The sequence below is a fragment of the Salvelinus sp. IW2-2015 genome, linkage group LG14 (assembly GCF_002910315.2).
Source record: "Salvelinus sp. IW2-2015 linkage group LG14, ASM291031v2, whole genome shotgun sequence".
NCBI classification, from domain to species: Eukaryota; Metazoa; Chordata; class Actinopteri; order Salmoniformes; family Salmonidae; genus Salvelinus; species Salvelinus sp. IW2-2015.
The window spans coordinates 40,111,776-40,136,012 of NC_036854.1; the positions used below are offsets into that span (position 1 = coordinate 40,111,776).

Consider the following 24,237-nt stretch of genomic DNA (forward strand, 5'->3'; position numbering starts at 1 on the left):
AGCTGATAAGAAAGCACAACTCCTTATAAATGCGCAATGCAGTTTCAGCCCTAGAAATTATGTTTTACTTACATTCTGTTTCTGACGATTATCAGTACACACATTGGTAAGTCTCCTTGTAAATTTGCTCATCGCTGACGTTTGAGTTGATCATTGGTTCTTACAGAAACGGAAATCGTATTGGCTAGTGATGGGAAACGTATGCCTTATCACATGACATAGCAGCACTTGCGGCATCTCTCCTACTCAGTTTTATGAAAGCTACACCAGCTAAAACAGTCAAAATTATTAATGTGCAACGTTTTAGCTACTCACAATAGATTAGAGATTTGTCTGTGTCCCCTAACTGAGATATCTCTACGACTGTCAAATCAAATACGTAACTTTTTGACAATTCCTTGATTGCCTTTCTCGTCCACCAAAGCCTCGCGTTGCTTGTGTCCCATGACGCTTGATTCATGAGCGGTGATGAGCCGACTCGTATCATAAACCCGAGAGCCAATTTTCTGGAAATATACGTGCTCTCTCCCTTTATTTTTCTACGACCTTCAAAAGACACTTGCGTAGTTACCTTTATAAAGTAAGTAGCTTAGTTAGAGTACTACTGTGTTGAAAAAACGACTTTTCAGAGCCAGTTAGTTAGCTTTCTAGATGGTTAGCTAGCTAGTAGCGTAGTTAGAAATCGAGGCTAGCTAGCTGCGTTCTCCATCTGAGTATGTACTCCAACTAACGTTAGTTAGGTACCGGTAGTATGGCCTTAATATATACGGCAGCCTTGCTAACCATAGCTACTGCATGAAGGCCTGTCTGCATGACTATAACAGGTCGCATGCAAACATTATTAGCCTGCTAGTTGGCGGGTACTAACAAGCTAGTTACATGCCATTGGTAGCTAATTGACTGGTTCTCTCATAGCTAACTAATTCACATAGCTAACAGCTAAAAGTAAAGCAACTCAAAATCAAACAACCGATGCAGCGTCATCTCTATCAATACGTTGTTTCACATTTGTTGTGTTCTCATTGCTGTCTTGTCTCTTTCGAATCCGAGTGTGGAAGTCAGATTTATAAGCAAATTGCTCTCCAGATCACTCTTTTGCCCGTTTATTGACATCTTGTTTTTCCATCTGTCTGTCCAGCCAGTGGTGTCTTTGAAGGCTTTCTCCATCAACTGTGGAGACTAGGCTACTGGCCACCCACATCATTGTGATCACCTTCATTACCTGCCAGTTTAGGATGCAACGATGTACTTGTCATGCTGCTTCTCACTAATGGTATGCATCCATATTTCCATGTCCCAGGTTGTGTCCATAATATCACCCTATTCCATATCTATATAGTGCACTACTTTTGACAAGAGCACAGGGTTTTGGTCTAAAGTAGGGCATTTTATACTAGGGAATAAAATGCAATTTGGGACTAGTCGTGCTTTCTTTGTCTTTTGAAATGCTCACATCTTTTGCATGATCATGTTGAATGTCTACTGCTCTAGTCTATGGACAATTTACTCATTCTCATTGTCCTGATAACTTGCCTAGATAGAGTGAATGTTTACTATCCTGTAGCTACACTACAAGGGAAGTGTATTAAACAGCAGTGGTATGATAAGAACAATAATGCCTCTGGCTTAGTCTCAAATGGCACCCTATTCCCTTTATAGTGCACTACTTTTGACCAGGGCCTGTAGGACTCTGGTCAAAAGTAGTGCACTATATAGGGGCCTATGGTTGAAAGTAGTGCACTATATAGGGAATAGGGTTCCATTTAGGACAGCCATTCTCCAGGCGCCAGCAGAGAGCAGTAATGTGAAACCTGACAGCCAGGGTTGAACCATGGGTTGTGTTTGCTCAGCCTCAGGTAGGAAGTGAACCGGAGGACGTCACAGAGGAGGGATGCCTGTAGAGAGTGGAAGCAGTGCCGCCGCCCGTCACACCAAGCAGAAGCGCAAGTCCCACAGCCTGTCCATTCGGCGCAGCAACAGCACTGACCAGGAGCAGCGCACAGTGACAGGCATGCAGAGAGAGATGCTGGACGGACAGGTGAGTGAGCTGACTACCGCAGTAAACACACACAAAGTAAACACAAACAGTAGACATGGTAACTTAATACACAAACGTACATGCGCGCACACACATGCTCTATCTCTCTTTCTCTAAAGCATATGAACGTTTTAAAAAGCAGTTGGCTTGTATCTGCTTAAAATGTTAGCTGTTAAGATTTAGTGATGTACTACTGAAATTGAAACCATTACAGTAAAAATTTAAAATAGCCAACCATTGTATGTTGATTATCATGTCAATTGTCAACCTGTTGTTGATGGGAGGTTTGTTTGTGTGATATTACCAGGGAGAGAGGACAGTATCTGATGGTTTTTGCGACTTCCTTTCTACCTGGTGTTGCAACATGCTTTAAGTGAGATGTACTTTCTCAGAGAAAGTGTAGACATACAGTCCCAGTCAAAATTATGAACACACCTACTCATTCTGGGGTTTTTATTTTTACTATTTTCTACATTGTAGAATAATAGTGAAGACATCAACACTATGAAATAACACATATGGAATCATGTAGTAACCAAAAAAGTGTGAAACAAATCAAAATATATTTTATATTTGAGATTCTTCAAAGTAGCCACCCTTTGCTTTGATGACAGCTTAGAAAATAGTAAAAAATTAAGAAGAACCCTTGAATGAGTAGGTGTGTCCAAACTTTTGACTGGTACTGTACATCATGTTTCTCGTGGTCTCTTGGGACCGAGGTGCACATAGGTGTATGTTTAGCCAATTTTTTTTTCTTCTCCATTTTGAAACGGAAACGTGTGTAGTTAGTCAAGTGTGTACACAGTATGTGTGTAGGCTAGTTAATCAAATGTGTGTGTTAGCCATGGTAGTAGCCTATTAAAAAGAAACCTAAGATGAAAATACTCCTTCAGAGAAGAGTACAAAGACATTGTCTGCCAGAGTTGCTGAAAATACATGAATGTTAAATTATTGACTCAATACATTAAATAAGTGAATTAGCCTATCTCTATTTACAATTCCTGGCTTAATATTTAAGTCAAATAAGTTAGTGATTAACCATACCTCCACGATCAATCAGATAGTGTCTCACACGTAAGGTCTATTTGGAATTCAAAAATACTCGGACATAGTCGATTTGTCTCTAACAGCAAAACTAAGAGCTTTTTGATGAGACAGACAGTCAGGCACCATCCCTGATGCAAACACAGTGTTTGCTACCTCAGTCAGTGAGATAATACATCCTAGGCGTACTGTTTGATCAAGACCATCTTATCATTATACCAATAAAAAGGAAGAGGACAGCAGTACAGTACAGAAACTGAAATCACGTTAGAATTTGTCCTCTCAATGTTTTGGGCGTTGTTAATAAATTGTGTAGGCTAGCCTCACGTGTGAGTAGTCATGACGAATAAGCATAACCTAGACCTAAGTATACTGAGGTGATGTTGTTTTCAGGTGACTGGCATCAGTTCTCTAGACAGTCCCTCTATAGCCTGTCATTGGCCTGTCTATCCATTCTATTTGCTCTGAGCATATAGTAACAGTACCACATGCTGCTGTTGTCTCATCAAGTTTTAATGACGTCCGCTTGTGCAGGTATGAGTATTCTTTTCATCAAGGCTCTCTCTCCATCTCCAGTACCTGTTGGCTCATTGTTGACTGTATCCATCCGTCAGCCACTGTATCAAATCAAATAAAAATATTTGGGTCACATACACGTGTTTAGCAGATGTTAGTGCTTGTGCTTCTAGTTCCGACAGTGCAGCAATATCTAACAAGTAATATCTAACAATTTCACCACATATATCCAATAAACACAAAACTAAGTAAAGGAATATTTGGACAAACAATGTCAGAGCAGCAGCTAACCAAGGAAATCTTTATGCACATGATTGAGCAGCTTTGAAAGACTTAAGGGGCTGACTGTTTGCTGCAAATTGCCGTATTTTTTTTTTATATACATAGGTTGTTTACATGTGCCGTTGACTGAATGGCGAGAGAGTGGTTAACCTCATTCTCACTCACTCTCGTGGTCTTGAACATCTTTGTGTGTGGGTTTGTGTCAATTTAAAGAACTGAGAGATAGGCTATTTGGTTTCCTCATGTCATGTTACAGTTTAGTGACTAAGCTACAGTGGAAGTCGGAAGTTGACATACACCTTAGCCAAATACATTTAAAAACATTTTTCCCAATTCCTGACATTTAATCATAGTAAAAATTCCCTGTCTTAGGTCAGTTAGTTTCACCACTTTATTTTAAGAATGTGAAATGTCAGAATAATAGTAGAGAATGATTTATTTCAGCTTTTATTTCTTTCATCACATTCCCAGTGGGTCAGAAGTTTACATACACTCAATTAGTATTTGGTAGCATTGCCTTTAAATTGTTTAACTTGGGTCAAACGTTTCAGGTAGCCTTCCACAAGCTTCCCACAATAAGTTGGGTGAATTTTGGCCCATTCCTCCTGACAGAGCTGGTGTAACTGAGTCAGGTTTGTAGGCCTCCTTGCTCACACACGCCTTTTCAGTTCTGCCCACAAGTTTTCTATCGGATTGAGGTCACTGCTTTGTGATGGCCACTCCAATACCTTGACTTTGTTGTACTTAAGCCATTTTGCCACAACTTTGGAAGTATGCTTGGGGTCATTGTTAATTTGGAAGACCCATTTGCGATCAAGCTTTAAGTTCCTGACTGATGTCTTGAGATGTTGCTTCAATATATCCACATAATTTCCCTTCCTCATGATGCCATCCATTTTGTGAAGTGCACCAGTCCCTCCTGCAGCAAAGCACCCCCACAACATGATGCTGTCACCCCCGTGCTTTACGGTTGGGAGGGTGTTCTTCAGCTTGCAAGCCTCCCCCTTTTTCCTCCAAACATAACGATGGTCATTATGGCCAAACAGTTCTATTTTTCTTTCATCAGTCCAGAGGACATTTCTCCAAAAAGTACAATCTTTGTCCCCATGTGCTGTTTCAAACCGTAGTCTGGCTTTTTTATGGCGGTTTTGGAGCAGTGGCTTCTTCCTTGCTGAGCAGCTTTTCAGGTTATGTCGATATAGGACTCGTTTTACTCTGGATATAGATACTTTAGTCCTGTTTCCTCCAGCATCTTCACACGGTCCTTTGCTGTTGTTCTGGGATTGATTTGCACCTTTCGCACCAAAGTACGTTCATCTCTTGGAGACAGAATGCGTCTCCTTCCTGAGCGGTATGACGGCTGCGTGGTCCCATGGTGTTTATACTTGCGTACTGTTATTTGTACAGATGAACGTGGTACCTTCAGGCTTTTGGAAATTGCTCCCAAGGATGAACCAGACTTGTGGAGGTCTACAATTTTTGGGCTGATTTCTTTTGATTTTCCCATGATGTCAAGCAAAGAGGCACTGAGTTTGAAGGTAGGCCTTGAAATACATCCACAGGTACAGCTCCAATTGACTCAAATGATGTCAATTAGCCTATCAGAAGCTTCTAAAGCCATGACATAATTTTCTGGAATTTTCCAAGCTGTTTCAAGGCACAGTCAACTTGGTGTTTGTAAACTTCTGACCCACTGGAATTGTGATTCCGTAAATGATTAGTGAAATAATCTGTCTGTAAACAATTGTTGGAAAAATTACTTGTGTCATGCACAAAGTAGATGTCCTAACCGACTTGCCAAAACTATAGTTTGTTCCCAAGAAATTTGTGGAGTGGTTGAAAAACTAGTTTTAATGACTCCAACCAAAGTGTATGTAAACTTCCGACTTCAACTATATGGATAGCAGCAGTTTCAGTAGCTGTCAAAACCGTATGACTTTTCATGGTGGCCTACTTTTCTTTGCATAGTTTTAATCTGCGTACATGCAAACTGTTCACTGGGAACTGTCAGTTGTAGAGAATGGAGATACTGGTAAGTCAGAACAAAAGGTCGTTTAATATTTTTTTGTAATGAGACATTTATGGCTGTGTTCTTGTAATGGACTGTTGTAACTTGGTTTTACGGTAGTGACATCTGTGTTAGTTAGTGAATTTACTTACTATAGTTACAGTCAGTGCTACAATTGTGTCTATTTTGCATCAGTTACAGAAAACAATTGCTTGTCATGTCTGGATAGATATTCGCCTGTCAGAATGTGAAGTTATTTAATGAAACTGCTTCCCTTTTTCCATCCAATGGATACGGAACTGCTGTTTATTTTATGACGTTGAAGTGAACAGTTGTCGTTTGTTTGCAGGACTCCAAGTTGCCCCTATCCTTGCGGAGCAATCTACTAGACCTGTTTGGCCAGATAGAGCGGGAGTTTGAGAATCTCTACATCGAAAACTTAGAATGTAAGTGATAACAAGAGGGCGTGTCATGTGTATTTAATGTAACGCACAAAATGGATGATTATTGATAAAAATGAGTTGCCTATTTACATAAAGACAATAACTGATCAATGGATAATGTTATGGAGGTATTGTAGGAAGGAACACCTGCCCCCTTGCGGGGACTGATTGGCTACCACAGTCGTCTACCGCTCGTCCACCGGTTTGTTTTATGTTTGTGGGGTGAAATACTGATCTTGAGGAAGCTGATTGACTTCCTTGTGGTTTTGTAGTGGCTCTGTTGTCCGATAACCGTGTGTGTGCGCTAATTCTGTAGTGCGCCGGGAAATTGATACACTCAACGAGCGCCTAGTATCCGAAGGACAAACCATAGACGGAGGAGAGCTGAGCAAAGGAGCTCTGAAAGCGAAAGGTACAGTTAACCTGAAGTTTAGTATTTAGTCTTCACTTGAGAAATAATAAAGTTGTATTGCATTTGAAATAGGCTTAGATTTTGTTAATTGATGACTTGATTTGCTAGTTTATTTTCACTGGCTTTTCTTGTAGTAAATGTAAGTGCTACCCTAGTGTTAAACCATTCAAATGAACAAGGTACAGTTTTGTTATCTTTGCATATAGTCTGAATCACATCACAGTATTACTATGTGGGCTGACACAGTAGTAAAGCCAAGATTGTGATGAATAGATTGTGTATTTTTAATATATATATTTTTTTTTTTATAGTTTAGGGGTGTTTATTCCTTCCTCTATGAGAATGAAATCTAACCTGTTTCTCTAACAATCAAACCATGTGTTCATCTTCGTGTGCATACACAGCCAGTCACAGTACCAGCCAGCTCTCTCAGAAACTGATGACCACTTACAAAGCCTCCACGAGCAAGGTATGTTTGATTACACAGAGTGTTACACACTGGTGCTCATTCATTGTTGATTATGAGGAAGTAAGAGTAAGCTTCTATGTAAACGTTCTAGCTGTTTCAGATCATTAGAGCTTGTGTAATGATTTACTGCTATCAAAAGCCCTTTTGTAACTAAGTTGTGGTTTAGATGAATACTTCCTTTCCCGCCAATGTTTATTGAACGACTGAACAGATCTGTATTGACTGAACGCTTTTCCTTGTTTCAATATTTAACTCCACAGTTAAGTGTTGTACTTTTATGTTTATGTCAAACTCACTATTTGTAACCCAAACACTATTTCCAATGATCTTTCTCTGCTTCTTCTTGTGTACTGGTTGTTCAATAATGGTGCTTTTGAGTCTGAATGTAACCTTTATTTAACTAGGCAAGTCAGTTAAGAACAAATTCTTTTTTACAATGACGGCCTACCGGGGAACAGTGGGTTAACTGCCTTGTTCAGGGGCAGAACAACATATTTTTACCTTACCAGCTCAGGGATTCGATCCAGCAACCTTTCGGTTACTGGCCCAACGCTCTAACCGCTAGGCTACCTGCTGCCCCAAAATAATAATGAATAAGGCACAGTTACTGTTCACAGGGTAGTAGTGAGCCGGTGTGTCAGTAATGGATTGGACTTTTACAGCGCCTTTTTACCAGGTGAGGTACTCAAAGCGCTTTATGTAGTAAGGGGGAAACTCGCCTCATCCAGCACCAATGTGTGGTTGGTGAGTGAGAACATTGTGGTGTCTCCTCTCTGTAGATAGTGTCGAGTTTCAAAGCCACCACGTCCAGAGCTGTGTGTCAGATCCTGAGGGAGTATGTGGGCCACCGGGACGGCATCTGGGACCTGGCAGTCACACGGAACTCACCTGTGGTTCTTGGGACCGCATCAGCAGGTCAGATATGTCACCTGTAAGGTGGACCTGAAATTGAAATGTATACATTTGAAAGGATAAACTTAAAAAATAACAAGAGAAACGCTTACACATTTAGGCTACATGTTAACATATGAAGAGGTGGACATCATTGTCTAATGACTGGGGTCTGGAATTGTGCTGATGAAGTACTAGAAGGTGTTTTTAGATAAAAACTTGCTGGGAAATGTTTTGCCATTAAGCTTTGGATAAATACGGTAACTTTTTTTTCAATGTTCCCCACAGACCACTCTGCTGCTCTGTGGAGTATAGAGACAGGAAAATGTCTGCTTAGATATGCTGGCCATGCCGGATCAGTCAACTCCATCAAGTTTCACCCTACGGAACAGATGGCCCTGACAGGTATGCTAATGTATGGTAATGCCACAAATACACCACATGCAGGTGTTAACCTGTGTTGTAGATTGTATGACAGTTATAGTTAGTTCAGCTGTTGTTCAACTGTGCCATCACCTCAGTACAGATGTGTTGAAACATCTCTCTCATCAGCGAGTGTTCACTTATCTTTCCCTCTGTTTTGACGTGTTTCATCGTCCCATTCATAATCTCTGTTCTCTCTGTGTGTGTTTGCTATGGTAGCTGTGAGTTGGCACATCGTTAGAACTATGAGATGTGATCGATGACTGTCTGTGTGTGTGTGTGGTGGTGTGTTTGCTAAAGTGACGCTTCTCAGTCCATCTGTGTTTATTCATGTTTGTGTGTGTGTTCGTGTTTCCTCAGCGTCTGGGGACCAGACGGCTCACATCTGGCGCTACATGGTGCAACTGCCCGTCATCCCGCCTCTAGCAGATATCAGCGTGAGTCTCATCCCCTGTCTTCTACTCACTCACTCACTCACTCACTCACTCACTCACTCACTCACTCACCACCCTTCATCATATCTCTCATATAAGCACCTTTCTCTCATGTGGACATTTACTCACACACCTCTCTCTCACATACCTCTAACTCACTCATAGTTACTCTTAAATAATGAATGAAAAGGAGATACATTTTAAGATAAGGGCCCTGTAAAGAAACTCTGTTCCTCTCTCTTCCCCCACTGCCCTAGGCACTGTGTGACGACGAGCTGGACTTCTCAGACAGGGAGGATGGTGACGGGGACGGGGAGGGTCCGTGCAGTGAGGTCCCCACCATCCGCGTGGCCACCACCACCTTGAAGAGCCACCAAGGGGTGGTCATCGCTGCAGACTGGCTGGTAGGGGGCAAGCAGGTGGTCACTGCTTCCTGGGACCGGGCTGCCAACCTATATGAGGTGGAGACCTCAGAGCTGGTCCACACACTGACAGGTAGGCACAGAGGACGGACACATCCCGACTATAGGAGTGTAGGGGAATCTAAGTATAGCCCATCTGCATATGCATTATCAATGGTTCTCTTCATTGCAATTTCCTCTCCCTGCATGCTGTGGTGGGCAACGCTACAATGTAAAAAATACATTCAAACCTGTGCCCGAGCGAGCCCCTGGCTGTTGTTTACGAAAAACAATAAACTAGCCTGCCAATATTGTTGCACTTGCGAAGTCTAGGGGTCCTAGGCCTAGTTACATGGTCTGTAACCTGAATGAATGGGTACATTTATGTGAGAAATCGGCATCTGAGGACAGTGTTATGTGCCCAGGAGACAACAACTTGCCAAGTTCAGGGGAAGCTCTGTCTTAACGATCCACTTGGACGAGAGGTCATGTTCAGATGGGGACAAAAATAAATATGTACAAAAAGGAGAACTACTATAAAGTCTACTGAGTCAAGTCTGACCTTTTACCTATATTTAATATGGGTGATTATTCAATAGCAACCAGTGCCTAAAATGAACACCCGCCACCTGCCAAATGTGGGTATATTTTGGCGTTGGCGGGTAAAATGTATATTTCACCAGCCACGTTGGCGGGTGGTCAGTGCTCCACAGTGCGAGCATTTCACTCGTGTTTCCCTAACAAAAAAAGATTGCAGTTTTGAAATTGCAGTAACTGCAGGCGACTGTGGTGTTTTGGTCGCAGTAATAAAATAAAAAGGTATTATTTTGGACGCAGTAGTTGCGTACTGCACTCTAACTGCAGTTATAAACTCGGTGGTTCGAACCCTGAATGTTGATTGGCTGACAGTTGTGGTATCAGACAGTATACCACTGGTATGACAAAACATTTCAATTTACTGCTCTAATTACGTTGGTAACCAGTTTCTAATAGCAATAAGGCACCTCGGGTTTGTGGTATATGGCCAATATACCACGGCTAAGGGCTGTATCCAGGCACTCTGTGTTGTGTTGTGCATAAGAACAGCCCTTAGCCGTGGTACGTTGGCCATTTACCACACCTCCTCGGGCCTTATTGCAGTCAAAGTGCAGTATAATGAAGCAATCTCTTTTCTTAGGGGTTGTGAATAGAAATATGATTACATTTATAGTCAAATAAATGCTGCAGTAGCTGTTTTCAAAGTATTTCTGACATTTTGTTTCATAGCTGGTAAATGAATGGTACAAAATCAGAGGACTACGAATCTATAGAGCTTATTCCACCTCGCACTTTGACACTGCCTGGCTAGGGGCTGTGCCAATGTAAATTTTTAGAAGCGCTGCGCACAAGCATAAACGTTGGTCTAATTTCCTTTAAATGAAAGTCTACTGAAGTGAGACTTTGTCCTTGTGTCTCTTGGCTATTTGCATTGTTTTGTTCACAAGCTAGGTTGTTTTTCTATGTTTGAGTTTCAACTTCTAGGGAAGTGAAGACAACGCTTCTACTAGTCAGACTCACCATGACGAAAAAAGATTGCAGTCAGAGTGCAGTATAACTGCAGTTTGCTGCAAATACTGCGTCCAAAACAACAATGTTCAGTGCAGTAACCGCAGTTACAGTGCAGTAACCGTAGTTCAACTGCATTGTACTGCAGTTATTCTCCAAAATACCATTCGACTGTAGTCATTGCACTTTTACTGCAGTTTAAAAACTGAAATCTTTCTTTGTAAGAGCAATCTCACAGGCACAAACATGACTCAAGTCGCACTACCACAGTAAACTCTCGCCAACCATTAAAGGGGCAGGTGAATTTTTTGTCTCTGTAATATTTTGGTCAAAATTAAGTTAAACAATATACCACATGACTTCTTACTAGTAATACATTTGTTTTAGAAACATTACAAACCATGCTCATTTGTTTTTGTTTGTAGTGTAAAAAATATATTTGGGCTGGTAAAAAAATCTTGAGTGGCTGGTAAATTTTATGCCCTGATGGAAACACTTGGTATCCCTGGAGTTAAACAGTTTAGATACCTGGGAGTTGATGTCCACCCCACAGTCCAATTCATAGTTACAAATAATTACAACAAGATTATCAAAGACGTGGTGTCAGATCTGGAAAGATCAACATTTCCAGATTAATTAAAATCACGGATCTCTATTATCAAGATGAACACGCTTTAACTTTTTGAGCTCAATGCTCCCTCTGGCACCACCGACTGGATATTGGAATAAATTGCATTCCTCAGTCTCTAAAACATGCCTCCATTGCGTTAAACGACATACTCTGTCAAGGAAAAAGAGGGCAGGTGGCCAATGCCTTCCAATTTTTTATTTCTGGTCATTTGTTCTCCGGCCTCTTTCCACATGGTTTGATCCAGATGCTAAGGTGGCTTGGCATCCCATAGAGGACAACCTACCTAGTACATTCGCACTGGTTGCAGGATCTGGTCCACTCCAACGTCTCCTTGAGATACTCCAAAACAAAATTTGTCCCCTTAATAACACAGGCCATCTCTGTGTGTCGCACCGTCGAAGAATTATCCAAAACCGATTGGTACAATCACTCTCCTTTGTTCCACAATTCCGACATCTGTTTGGGGGGCCGCCCTATATCCTTCCACCACTGGAGTGACAAGGGTGTACACATCAAGGTAATGTTCTCGATGAGGGAGGGCTCTGTGCATTTTAGAATTTACAAACAACTTTTAATTTACCGGGAAAATCGTTATTTTATTTACAACTTTGCTCTGCCATGCGAAACACTACCAATTCACCCCCTCCGGAAAATTGTTGGGATCTGGCCTAAACCCAGGGCACTAGTTTCTGAGAAGCGTCTCAGAAGCCCCTGTCAATTGACCACTATGGAAGAAAGACTTCTCACCTTAAGTCATTGAAATGAACTGGCAAACTGTAATCGATTTCCTTCTAGAAATCCTCATCAACAGAACAACCATTTACATTTTGTCTTCAGATCTTATCTGACCCGTGCAGGCTGTTCCAAATGAAAATACATCCAACACTGAAATGCTCTCTATGCCCTCAGGATGCTCCTGGTACCTTTATTCATATGGTCTGGGAGTGCCCTGAGGTATCCCAATTTTGGAGACTAGTCTCCAATATGCTCTCCACAATGCACTCTAAACATGTTCCATGCTCACTGCAGATTATACTGTTCAGTGACACCTCCAAATTGGATCTCTCTTTGCAAGAAAAGCGATTATGGCTGGCTGGCCTCACGGCAGCCAATAAAATGTTTACCTGTCGATGGAAACTTCCCCATTCACTATCTAAACATTAATGGTTACTGTCCTTTACTGACATGACTCAATAAGAGCTTTCGGTGACGCGACTGCATGGCGCATAATGCCATAACATTCACTATTGGACTTCTGCAGTGGTTAAGATAAAATAATATATTTTAAATGACCTTGAGTATCTGTAGCGGTCATGTGGGTGGGTGCTGCTGTCCTGTGAGGGGTAGGGGCGGGTGGGTGTAGTGGTCCTGTGGGAGGGTAAGGGGGGGCTGTGCTTAATTTGGATCCGGCACCTCTTGAGTTTTGGATTGTTCCAGAATCCAGTAGGCCTAACTCTCATGACATTTCTTTTCACTGTTTGCAAAGTAACATTTTGAATAAAAGCGATCAGAGTTGATTTCAGTTGGCTCTGTAATTCTAATGTCCCCCAAAAAAAAGAATGTGAAAAGAAAGACTTTCAGCCCGTGCCTAATTTTCTAAGAATTGATCTGGGTTGGGCGACCCGGGTTTATCGTTGTAGCCTAGAGACCAACACGTGGCCGTTGCTGTGGGGAGAGAGAGAAGCGTGCCTGTATCTCTTACAGAACTAGAATGACATTCACTTTATATTACAGTACTAGTCAAAAGTTTGGACACACCTACTCATTCAAGGGTTTTTCTTTATTTTTACATATTTTTTTTTAAATTGTAGAATAATAGTGAAGACATCAAATCTTTGAAATAACACTTGTGTTTAACAAGTGTTAAACAAATCAAAATATATTTTATATTTCATATTCTTCAAAGTAGCCACCCTTTGCCTTGATGGCAGCTTTGCACATTCTTGGCATTCTCTCAACCAGCTTCACCTGGAATGCTTTTCCAACAACCTTGAAGAAGTTCCAGTATATGCTGAGCACTTGCTGGCTGCTTTTCCTTCACTCTGCCGTCCAACTCATCCCAAACCATCTCAATTGGGTTGAGGTTGGGTGATTGTGGAGGCCAGGTCATCTGATGCAGCAATCCATCACTCTCCTTCTTGGTCAAATAGCCCTTACACACAATGAAGGTGTGTTTTGGGTCATTGTCTTGTTGAAAAACAAATGATAGTCCCACTAAGCGCAAACCAGATGGGATGGCTTATCGCTGCAGAATGCTGTGGTAGCCATGTTGGTTAAGTGTGCCTTGAATTCTAAATAAATCAGACTGTGTCACCAGTAAAGCACCCCCACACCATCACACCTCCTCCTCCATGCTTCACGGTGGGAACCACACATGCGGAGATCATCCGTTTACCTACTCTGCGTCTCACAAAGACACGGCGGTTAGAACCAAAAATCTCCAATTTGGACTCATCAGACCAAAGGACAGATTTCCACCAGTCTAATGTCCATTGCTCGTGTTTCTTGGCCCAAGCAAGTCTCTTCTTCTTATTGGTGTCGTTTAGTAGTGGTTTCTTTGCATCAATTCGACCATGAAGGCCAGATTCACACAGTTGAACAGTTGATGTTGAGATGTCTGTTACTTGAACTCTGTGAAGCATTTATTTGGGCTGAAATTTCTGAGACTGATAACTCTAATGAACTTATCCTCTGCAGCAGAGGTAACTCAGGGTTTTCCTTTCCTGTCGCGGTCCTCATGAGAGCCAGTTTCATCATAGCGCTTGATGGTTTTTGCGACTGCACTTGAAGAAACTTTCAAAGTTGACATTTTCCGGATTGACTGACCTTCATGTAATGATGGACTGTTCTTGCCATAATATGGACTTGGTCTTTTACCAAATAGGGCTATCTTCTGTATACCACCCCTACCTTGTCACAACACAACTGATTGGCTCAAACACATTAAGAAGGAAAGAAATTCCAAAGCTGTGCAAAGCTGCCATCAAGGCAAAGGGTGGCTACTTTGAAGAATTTCAAATATAAAATATATTTTGATTTGTTTAACACTTTTTTTTTTTGGTTACTACATGATTCCATATGTGTTATTTCATAGTTTTGATGTCTTCGCTATTATTCTATAATGTAGGTAATTGTCAAAATAAAGAAAAACCCTTGAATGAGTAGGTGTGTCCAAACTTTTGACTGGTACTGTATATCTCTCCCTCTGCTCAGATTGACATGAGCCTGCAACTATTGTCTCTCCTGCGTTGCAATTCATCATTTATTTCCTTATAGAATAATAGCCGCGGGAAGGGTGTTGCAGCACCCATGATGAATTGAAAAGCATTTGCCAACTTTATAGAATTACTGCTGTCTGTTCAGAAATAAATTTAATCATTCAGTACTCTACACCAGGAGAAGGCCTATAATTTAGCCACAGAGGATCAATGGCTTTTAAATGTTTTATTATTGCCTAGCTGTGGATTATGTGTAGCCCAATCACAGTCCAGAATGTGCGGCAAATCTGTCAGTTAACAGCATGCAGCCAAAACAGGACTTTCGCAATATTTCAAATACAATCGCGGGAAAACAAAGGTTGGAGAGCAAATGGCTCCTGCTGAAAAGAGAATACTCTAATCTGTCTGTAGAGGCTACCAAAATATTCAATCAACTTCCAAATAGGCCTATTGAGTGGACGGCGTTGTTTTACAAAGTAAAACAAGAGAGATGCTTTTGGCATGAGCGCACCTGCCATCTCCGGTGTGTGAGCTGTACATCATTGGGCGAGTTAGTGAAACTGGAAAGCTTTTTTAGGACTATAATATCCTCCTCATATTGTACAATATGTGTGTCTCCACACACCTAGGCCTAGGCTATTGATAGATTCAAGACAAGGTCGTTTTTATTGATCTCAGATTCTGTTTGTCAGTGTCAAAGTGGCCTGTCATTTTGATAATTTGTGCGGTATTAAAAAAGATTCTGCTAAATGTCAAATTGCATGAAATGCTTTTAGAAAAGGACACATTTTTCCCGGACCCTAGGCTACAAAAAGTGGTGTGAGGGTAAAGTTTTAGAATCCTGCTATTTTCTCGTTTGTTTAATTTTATGATTGAGTGTGTGCGGAACAGAGGGTTATTTTTACCCCTCTGTCAATAGAAATTAAATGTTATACAAGTAAATACAACCTAAAGATTCAAAACCAAACGAAAGGTCTCATGGACACCAAACAAACAGAAGCCTCATGGTTTGCAAGCTGAGACCCTGAATGACGATCACCTTAATTATCAGCACCTGATATGCGTATCAACCAGGCTCAGCACCTGGACAAAGTTGCTGCTGCCCCCTGTGGGAATGAATTGTTGAAGTGTATCCTGGATAGTGTATTTGTCTATGCCCTAACACTAACCTTGCCCTCATATCATAACACTGTCATGTTAAGTACAGTTTATCACGGACCCAAATCTTTAATACTGTGTGTGTGTCCAGGCCACGACCAGGAGCTGACCCACTGCTGTACCCATCCAAGCCAGCGTCTGGTGGTCACCTCGTCCAGAGACACCACCTTCCGTCTGTGGGACTTCAGAGACCCCTCCATCCACTCTGTTAACGTGTTTCAGGGACACACCGAGTGAGTCACACACACACACACACAGTCCCCTACAAGCAATTTAGGTGCTTAACGTCACACGTGATGTCGTATTGTTATTTCAGTGGCTATACTATACATAATATTCACTAAAACAGAAGCAGTTGTAAGGTTGGAGCTAATTCCTCCACAAGATGGCAGTGCAACATCTTATTTCACACATAGAGCAGTCGCTACATCACCACTCTGAAGCATTCTCCTACCATTTTCAGTGTTTTTATGTTTTTCTTTCTTTTTAAAAACATGTCACATTAATTTCCTGGGCCCGACTGGCTTTAGGCAAAATCCTCCACTTGCCTCTTGATCATTTATTATTGAGCACTTCATCTTCACCACTTTCACCACCTTCTGAGACTCACTTCCTCCTTCAGCTCTCTCCATTTATCACTCCTTTTCCCCGTTAATCCCTCGCTCATCCCCGCTCTGTGTAATTTGGCCCCTCTCGTTCCAATGCTGTTAAAGGCTCAATTTGAGTGGCTCATTTGAAAACGTGGACTGTCAGCTCCCCCCAAACCCTCCACCCCCCCTCTTACTCTCAAACCATTTGAATGTGACTCCTGTCGTCAGTCTCGTTAATGCAAAGTGGTGTAGTACAGGCAGGCTGCTTCTGGCAGCCTTTGATTGCTGGGGATTACATGGTGCTCATTATGTTCGACCCCAACATGTATAATTCCTACAGATCCCCACTTTCATTCTCTCTCATAGACAATCACTGTAATGAGATTAGCACAAGCACACAGCCAGCCACTCAGTGTGTGTGTGTGTGTGTGTGTCGGCTGTCTGTCGTGGCCCGTTAGTGCTAAGGCAATTACCTTCTCCTTCCTCTCTCTACGTTCACAGCATCTCAAGCAAGTCAACTGATACCTCCTCCACTCGCCTGAATCACTCCCTCGCTCACACCCTCGCTCTCTCTCGCTCGCCTTTTTCTAAGACAAAAAGGGTTCGTTTTATGAGCTAAGTCAACCATTGAGCAACAGCTGCAGTTCATTGTAGTCAGAACTACCACATAAAGCTCACCCATGATGTGAAGTGCTCTAAAAACATGGCTGCTTATAACTTTGTAGCTTTAGTACTCTGATAAATGCTCAAAAATTGGCCAAAATTGAAAATTACTCAAACTATCCACGTGTGAACAAAGTCTGTGTCCCTCTTGAACCATTCATAGTTGTTCATCTTTATACGAGCTCTTTAACTAAGAACTATATTATAACTCAGTCCCTCAGAACCCTTAACAGTAATGATGAGTGGGAGGAGGTCTATTTATATTCAGAGGTAGGCAGTGAAATCGTGTCTTACAGTTCTGTTTCTAGACCTGGAATAATAAATTACTTGTTTAAGAACGTATTTACTTTAACACGTGCAAACTGTATCTGAAAAACTGCTCTCTCGTGTGTGTGTGTTAGCTGAGACAGCTGTTAGTCCTAATGAGTGTCAGTCATAGCAGTGTGTGTGCTGATTGAGGCCCTCTCAGGGAACCCAGTGTTGCAGTAGACTGTTTGTGTGTGTACTGTCAGCTGTAGGGAGACGCTTGGCTGCCCTGCACCCAACAAGATGAATGAGGCCCACACACAGCCTGGCAGGAGGCCTCCCTGTGAAGGCACAGTCGGACGAACGCACGCACGCGCGCGCACACAAACTCATGTCCCCTGGCCCTGGAACTCCCTACAACCGCTTTGTCCCGCCACACACACACGTCATGTGGAGCCATGAGTTATGAGCTGCTGAGTGACACCACAGAGGGGCTTTCCCTTAGGGAGCTCCTGTCGTACACACTGACAGCAGGGGGTTAGAAATGCTGCAATCTGTTTCAGAAGGGACAAATATGTGACAAACAAAACGCCTGATTAGTTTGACTATAGAGAGTAGCTGTTGGTCATATCACTGCTACCAAATACCAAGCCCCTCATTTGGACACACATTGTACCATTTGCAGAATGTTTTCGTACAGTACTTTAAAATGCCAATTGTAATCATTGGTTAAATGGCAGAGGATGCTACTAGGTACAATTGTCTCTGGGGAGGGGTGTCTTAGGATGTTTGGATTAGATGTTTCTTCCCACAGTATCTGTCTCTTGTTCAGAGGTTTGTCTTGTCTGAATTGGCTCCGCAGCGTGACTGAAGAAGAATACAATGGCCTAGCTGTTAAGCCTAGCGGTTAAGAGCGTTGGGCCAGTAACAGAAAGGTCGCTGGGTCAAACCCCGAGCCGACTAGGAAAACTCTGTGCCGTTGAGCAAGGTGCTTAACCATAATTGCTCCTGTCAGTCGTTATGGATAAGAGCGTATGCTAAATTACTAAAATGTACAGTTGAAGTCGGAAGTTTACATACACCGTAGCCAAATACTTTTCAACTTTTCACAATTCCTGACATTTAATCCTAGTAAAAATTCCCTGTCTTAGGTCAGCTAGGACCACCACTTTATTTGAAGAATGTGAAATGTCAGAATAATAGTAGAGAGAATGATTTATTTCAGTTTTTATTTCTTTCATCACATTCCCAGTGGGTCAGAAGTTTACATACACTCAATTAGTATTTGGTAGCATTGCCTTTAATTTTTTTAAATTGGGTCAAACTTCCCACAATAAGTTGGGTGAATTTTAGCCCATTCCTCCTGACAGAGCTGGTGTAACTGAGTCAGGTTTGTAGGCCTCCTTGCTCGCACACGCTTTTTCAGTTCTGCCCACAAATGTTCTATAGGATTGAGGTCAGGCTTTGTGATGGCCCTCAATACCTTGACTTTGTTGTCCTTAAACCATTTTGCCACAACTTGGAAGTATGCTTGGGTCATTGTTCATTTGGAAGACCCATGCGCCAAGCTTTAACTTCCTGACTGATGTCTTGAGATTTTGCTTCAATATATCCACATAATTTCCCTTCCTCATGATGCCATCATTTTGTGAAGTGCACCAGTCCTTCCTGCAGCAAAGCACCCCCACAACATGCTGCTGCCACCCCCGTGCTCCACAGTTGGATGGTGTCTTCGACTTGCAAGCCTTCCCCTTTTTCCTCCAAACAAGCGATGGTCATTATGGCCAAACAGTTCTATTTTGTTTCATCAGACCAGAGGACATTCTCCAAAAAGTACGATCTTTGTCCCCATGTGCAGTTGCAAACCGTAGTCTGGCTTTTTATGGAGGTTTTGGAGCAGTGGCTTCTTCCTTGTTGACGCGCCTTTCAGGTTATGTCGAAATAGGACTCGTTTTACTGTGGATATAGAACTTTTGTACCTGTTTCCTCCAGCATCTTCACAAGGTCCTTGCTGTTGTTCTGGGATTGATTTGCACTTTTCGCACCATAGTACATTCATCTCTAGGAGACAGAACGCGTCTCCTTCCTGAGTGGTATGACGGCAGCGTGGTCCCATGGTGTTTATACTTGCGTACTATGTTTGTACAGATGAATGTGTACCTTCAGGCGTTTGGAAATTACTCCCAAGGATGAACCAGTACAATTTTTTTCTGACATCTTTGCTGATTTCTTTTGATTTCCCATGATGTCAAGCAAAGAGCACTGAGTTTAAAGGTAGGCCTTGAAATACATCCACAGGTACACCTCCAATTGACTCAAATTATGTCAATTAGCCTATCAGAAGCTTCTAAAGCCATGACATCATTTCTGAATTTCCAAGCTGTTTAAAGGCACAGTCAACTTATGTATGTAAACTTCTGACCCACTGGAATTGTGATACAGTGAATTATAAGTGAAATAATCTGTCTGTAAACATTTGTTGAAAAATGACTTGTGTCATGCACAAATCGATGTCCTAACCGAATTTGCCAAAACATATTTTGTTAACAAGAAATTTGTGGAGTGGTTGAAAAACGAGTTTTAATGACTCCAACCTAAGTGTATGTAAACTTCCGACTTCAACTGTAAATGTAACAATTGAATGTTTCTGATAACATGTCCTCTTGACAGAGCAGCACAGTGTAATGTTGCAGGGGAGCGTCAGTGTAAAGGGTTTAATAGATAGAGAGCTTTGGGAAGGAGTAGCTCATTTGCAGTGTCTTCAGACGCAATTATAGCTAATGCACAGTGACAGAGCATGGTGGCAGTCAAAAGCACAGCATATTCAGCCTCTAAGTCCCCCCTCCTTATAGTTGTGAAATAATTGTAAGTGCGTGCCAAATGCCACCCTATTCGCTGTGTAGTGCACTATTTTTGACCAGGATCCACATGGCTCTGGTCAACAGCAGTGCACTGTATAGGGAACAGGGTGCCTTTTGGGACATGGCCAATGTACGTGAGCTAACACGTAAAGTGCAGATGAGAAGTGGCAGCAGACTTGCTTTACCAACGGGATGCCATGTCGCGTTTGTCTCTCGCTTCTGTTCCGAGGCGTTTGATCACAGGCAGGCATCTGTGTGTGTGTGTCTGTGTGTGCGTGTCTGTGTCTGTCTAACACAGCGCTTCAGAGGAATATGCCAACATAAATCTGATTCTATAGTCACTGTGAATGTTCGTCTCAGTGCAATTTAAACGTAATGTCACGTTGGAAAAAATATAGAGAACAGGTTCTATTTGACAGGTTAGAATCTTCTATAAATATGATATGCATAGAAACGGGGAGGAAATGTTTGATCGTTATGATACTCAAACAAAGAAATGACTTATTATATGAATTATTTTATTTTATGTACGCCAAATATATTTTTAGGATGTTTGCTGAAAAATGCTGTGTATGATTTGTAATGCAGAATCTACACTCACATTAATGATAGCTAAGGATGTAGACCTAAAAGATCATGTCAGGGGTTAATAGGTGGACGTCTCTCGTTAGCCTTTAACAAAAACTGTCCCAGTCACTGATACCCCTGGGCCTTCTCCTTCCCTCCTACCCCATTCTCCCCTTTTCCTAATGAGCCTTGACCTTGCTTGTCAGTCGGCTCAGGAGAGACTTTCAGAATACCTCCCAAGTTATAATAGGACTTTAATAACGCAACCTTACCTTACAATGTTAAAAAGTGCATTGGACTGGTTAGCTATTCCCTATATAGTGTACTACTTTTGACCTGAGCACTATGAGCCTGGGTCAAAAGTAGTACACTAAATAGGGGATAGGGTGCCATTTGGGATTTAAAATTGCCCATGAGCGAGCCGCGCCCCCCCCCCCGGTGGTCATATACGTACAGTTGGGCACGGCCCCACATCTTTAATATGGCAGAGTTTAGCCCCTTAATTATACCGTAATATAATGTCAATTTAAATTAAAGATGGCTAGGAGTTAGCCAGTGAGTGAGGCTAAGGTGGTGCTGCATGGGGCTTTTCTGCTGCTAATCTTAATCAGAACGAACAGAGCGCCAAATCGAATCCTCCTGGCTCCTTCAGTAGAGAGAGGGATAGAGAGAGGGGGGTTGGAAGAAAAAGATGACAGTGATGTGTGAAAGGAATAAGAAATCTTAAATGAGTCCATTAAAGGAATGGTCCTGACCTCAGCGACGTGTGAGAGCGACGCGCTACATCACGCCTGGCTCCCGCCTGGGAAGTTGTGCTGAGGTGAGCACTTTTGGGCCAACCTCTACTGACCCTCAGAGACTACAATGACTTTCAAGACACTCACACTACCCACCCCTCACCACCCCCCACCCCAGGCTAAACACTGAGCACCTCCTCAGGCTACTGATGTCAGAACATGCCCTCTACACTGTCACTCTGCTCCAGTAGCTGTGGCTCACAGATCCCACCCACCAAGCAGCCTCCCCAGTGCCGGAGGCAGGCGTACCCAGTGACGGCACACTGAGAGGCAACCGCAGGGCTGGGGAGAGGATCTCTGGAACTGCCTGACTGTTACACCCCCGCTGGTAGATTATTAAAAATAGTCTTAACCTCCTTCCTCACGGTTTATATCACTCTCATTTATGAATGACTGTGTGACGGCAGGGAGATGACTCTCCCTACAGGCTGAATGACTTCACTTGAGTCTTAGAAGAAAAGTAACACACCTTTTAAAGATCCACATAAAGTGAAACCGCACCACTGGTCGCCCCAGGCGGGTTAGTTATTAGTGAAATAAACTGTGTTTGTTGTTTGAATGAACGTCTTTGATGTTGTAATATCGCAAACGGACGTGGTAGTTTCACCGCTACGAATTCCAGCTTTAATAGACTCCATTTTCCTGTTGTTTGCCAGCAGTGTTTTGATGTGATAGCTTTGAGATACTTTTTTTGTTTGTTTTTGATTTGATATGCTACATGGCCAAAAGTATGTGGACACCTGCTCGTCGAAGATCTCATTCCAAAATCATGGGATTAATATACAGTTGGTCCCCCCCCTTTGCTACTATAACATCCTCCACTCTTCTGGGAAGGCTTTCTAGTATATGTTGGAACATTGCGGCAGGGATTTGCTTCCATTCAGCCACCATTCAGCCACAAACATTATTGAGGTTGGGCACTGATGTTGGGCTAGGCCTGGCTCGCAGCCGGTGTTCCAATACATCCCAAAGGTGTTCGATGGGGTTGAGGTAAGGGTTCTGTGCAGGCCAGTCAAGTTCTTCCACGCTGATCTCAACAAACTATTTCTGTATGGACCTCGCTTTGTGCTCTTGGGCATTGTCATGCTAAAACAGGAAAGGGCCTTCCCAAAACTGTTGCCACAAAGTTGGAAGCACAGAATCGTCTAGAATGTCATTGTATGCTGTAGCGTTCAGATTTCCCTTCACTGGAACTAAGGGGCCTAGCCCGAATCGTGAAAAGCAGCCCCAGACCATTATTCCTCCTCCACCAAATTTTACAGTTGGTACTATGCATTCGGGCAGGTTGCGTCCTCCTGGCATCCACCAAACCCAGATTTGTCCGTCGGACTGCCAGATGGTGAAGCGTGATTCATCACTTCAGAGAACGTGTTTCCACTGCTGCAGAGTCCAATGGCGGCGAGCTTTACACCACTCCAGCCAACGCTTGGCATTGTGCATGGTGATCTTAGGATTGTGTGAGGTTGCTCGGCCATGGAAACCCATTTCATGAAGCTCCCGACGGACAGTTATTGTGCTGACGTTGCTTCCAGAGGCAGTTTGACACTCCGTACTGAGTGTTGCAACCGAGCACAGACAATTTGTACCCCGCTTCAGCACTCGACAGGCCCGTTCTGTGAGCTTGTGTGGCCTACCACTTCGCGGCTGAGCTGTTGTTGCTCCTAGACATTTCCACTTCACAATAACAGCACTTTCAGTTGACCGGACAGCTCTAGCAGGGCAGATATTTGATGAAGTGACTTGTTGGAAAGGTGGCATCATATGAGAGTGCCACGTTGAAAGTCACTGAGCTCTTCAGTAAGGCCATTCTATTGCCAATGTTTGTCTATGGAGATTGCATGGCTGTTTGTTCGATTTTATACACCTGTCAGCAACCGGTGTGGCTAAAATTGCCGAATCAAGTCATTTGAAGGGGTGTCCACATACTTTTGTCCATGTAGTGTAGATTTGATGGCTTTGAGAGATTTTAACAATGATCATTCTGTTTTTTGTGTGTGTGTGTCTCTCCAGCACGGTGACGTCAGCTGTGTTCACAGTGGGGGACAACGTGGTGTCGGGGAGTGACGATCGTACCGTCAAGGTGTGGGACTTGAAGAACATGAGGTCGCCCATAGCAACCATCCGCACGGACTCTGCTGTTAACAGGTAGGAGAGGCATTTAATTGTATGTGAAGAGCTGAAAAAAGACCAACAGAGCTCGTACAATTCAGAACATTTTATGGTCATGTTTTCCAAAATGTTTTAGTTTGAACTCAAGCACAGTTCAGATTGATAGTTTAGGTGTAGTGGTTGAGTGACAGCTCCACCTGTACATATAGTTATTAATAGCATTGTCAAGAACACATCAAGTCAAGCTTTATTCCCTTCTCTTGTCTAACACGCCATACTCTCTGTATGAACTCCTTCCAGGATAAGTGTCTCAGCCAACCAAAGAATCATCGCTCTCCCACACGACAATCGGCAAGTCAGGCTGTTTGACATGACTGGAGTAAGACTGGCACGACTACCACGCAGCAACAGACAGGTAGGTGCTGAGGGAAGAGAGCGGGAGGGAAGGAGGAAAGATTCTCCATCTATCCTTCTGTCACGCAGACAGTCCC

The 24,237-nt window shown here is 42.7% G+C and overlaps 1 protein-coding gene across 3 annotated transcripts in view; it reads left to right on the plus strand.

Annotated features, from left to right (window-relative positions):
• Positions 1–15: 15 nt before the first annotated feature.
• LOC111973060 (WD repeat-containing protein 37) overlaps positions 16–24,237 on the plus strand; it is a 28,284-nt gene continuing 4,062 nt past the window's right edge. The window contains exons 1-13 of one of the 3 annotated variants that reach the window (XM_024000223.2): positions 16–106; positions 1,139–1,273; positions 1,851–2,038; positions 6,238–6,334; positions 6,648–6,743; positions 7,148–7,212; positions 7,992–8,127; positions 8,392–8,508; positions 8,887–8,963; positions 9,218–9,455; positions 16,005–16,146; positions 23,648–23,782; positions 24,047–24,161. In XM_024000223.2, the coding sequence (XP_023855991.1) occupies positions 1,892–2,038; positions 6,238–6,334; positions 6,648–6,743; positions 7,148–7,212; positions 7,992–8,127; positions 8,392–8,508; positions 8,887–8,963; positions 9,218–9,455; positions 16,005–16,146; positions 23,648–23,782; positions 24,047–24,161 (1,365 nt within the window). In that variant the 5' untranslated portion in view covers positions 16–106; positions 1,139–1,273; positions 1,851–1,891. Of the gene's footprint in view, positions 107–417; positions 581–1,138; positions 1,274–1,850; positions 2,039–6,237; positions 6,335–6,647; positions 6,744–7,147; positions 7,213–7,991; positions 8,128–8,391; positions 8,509–8,886; positions 8,964–9,217; positions 9,456–16,004; positions 16,147–23,647; positions 23,783–24,046; positions 24,162–24,237 lie in introns of those variants that run through there. The other 2 variants (XM_024000222.2, XM_024000225.2) reach the window with 2 other exon arrangements.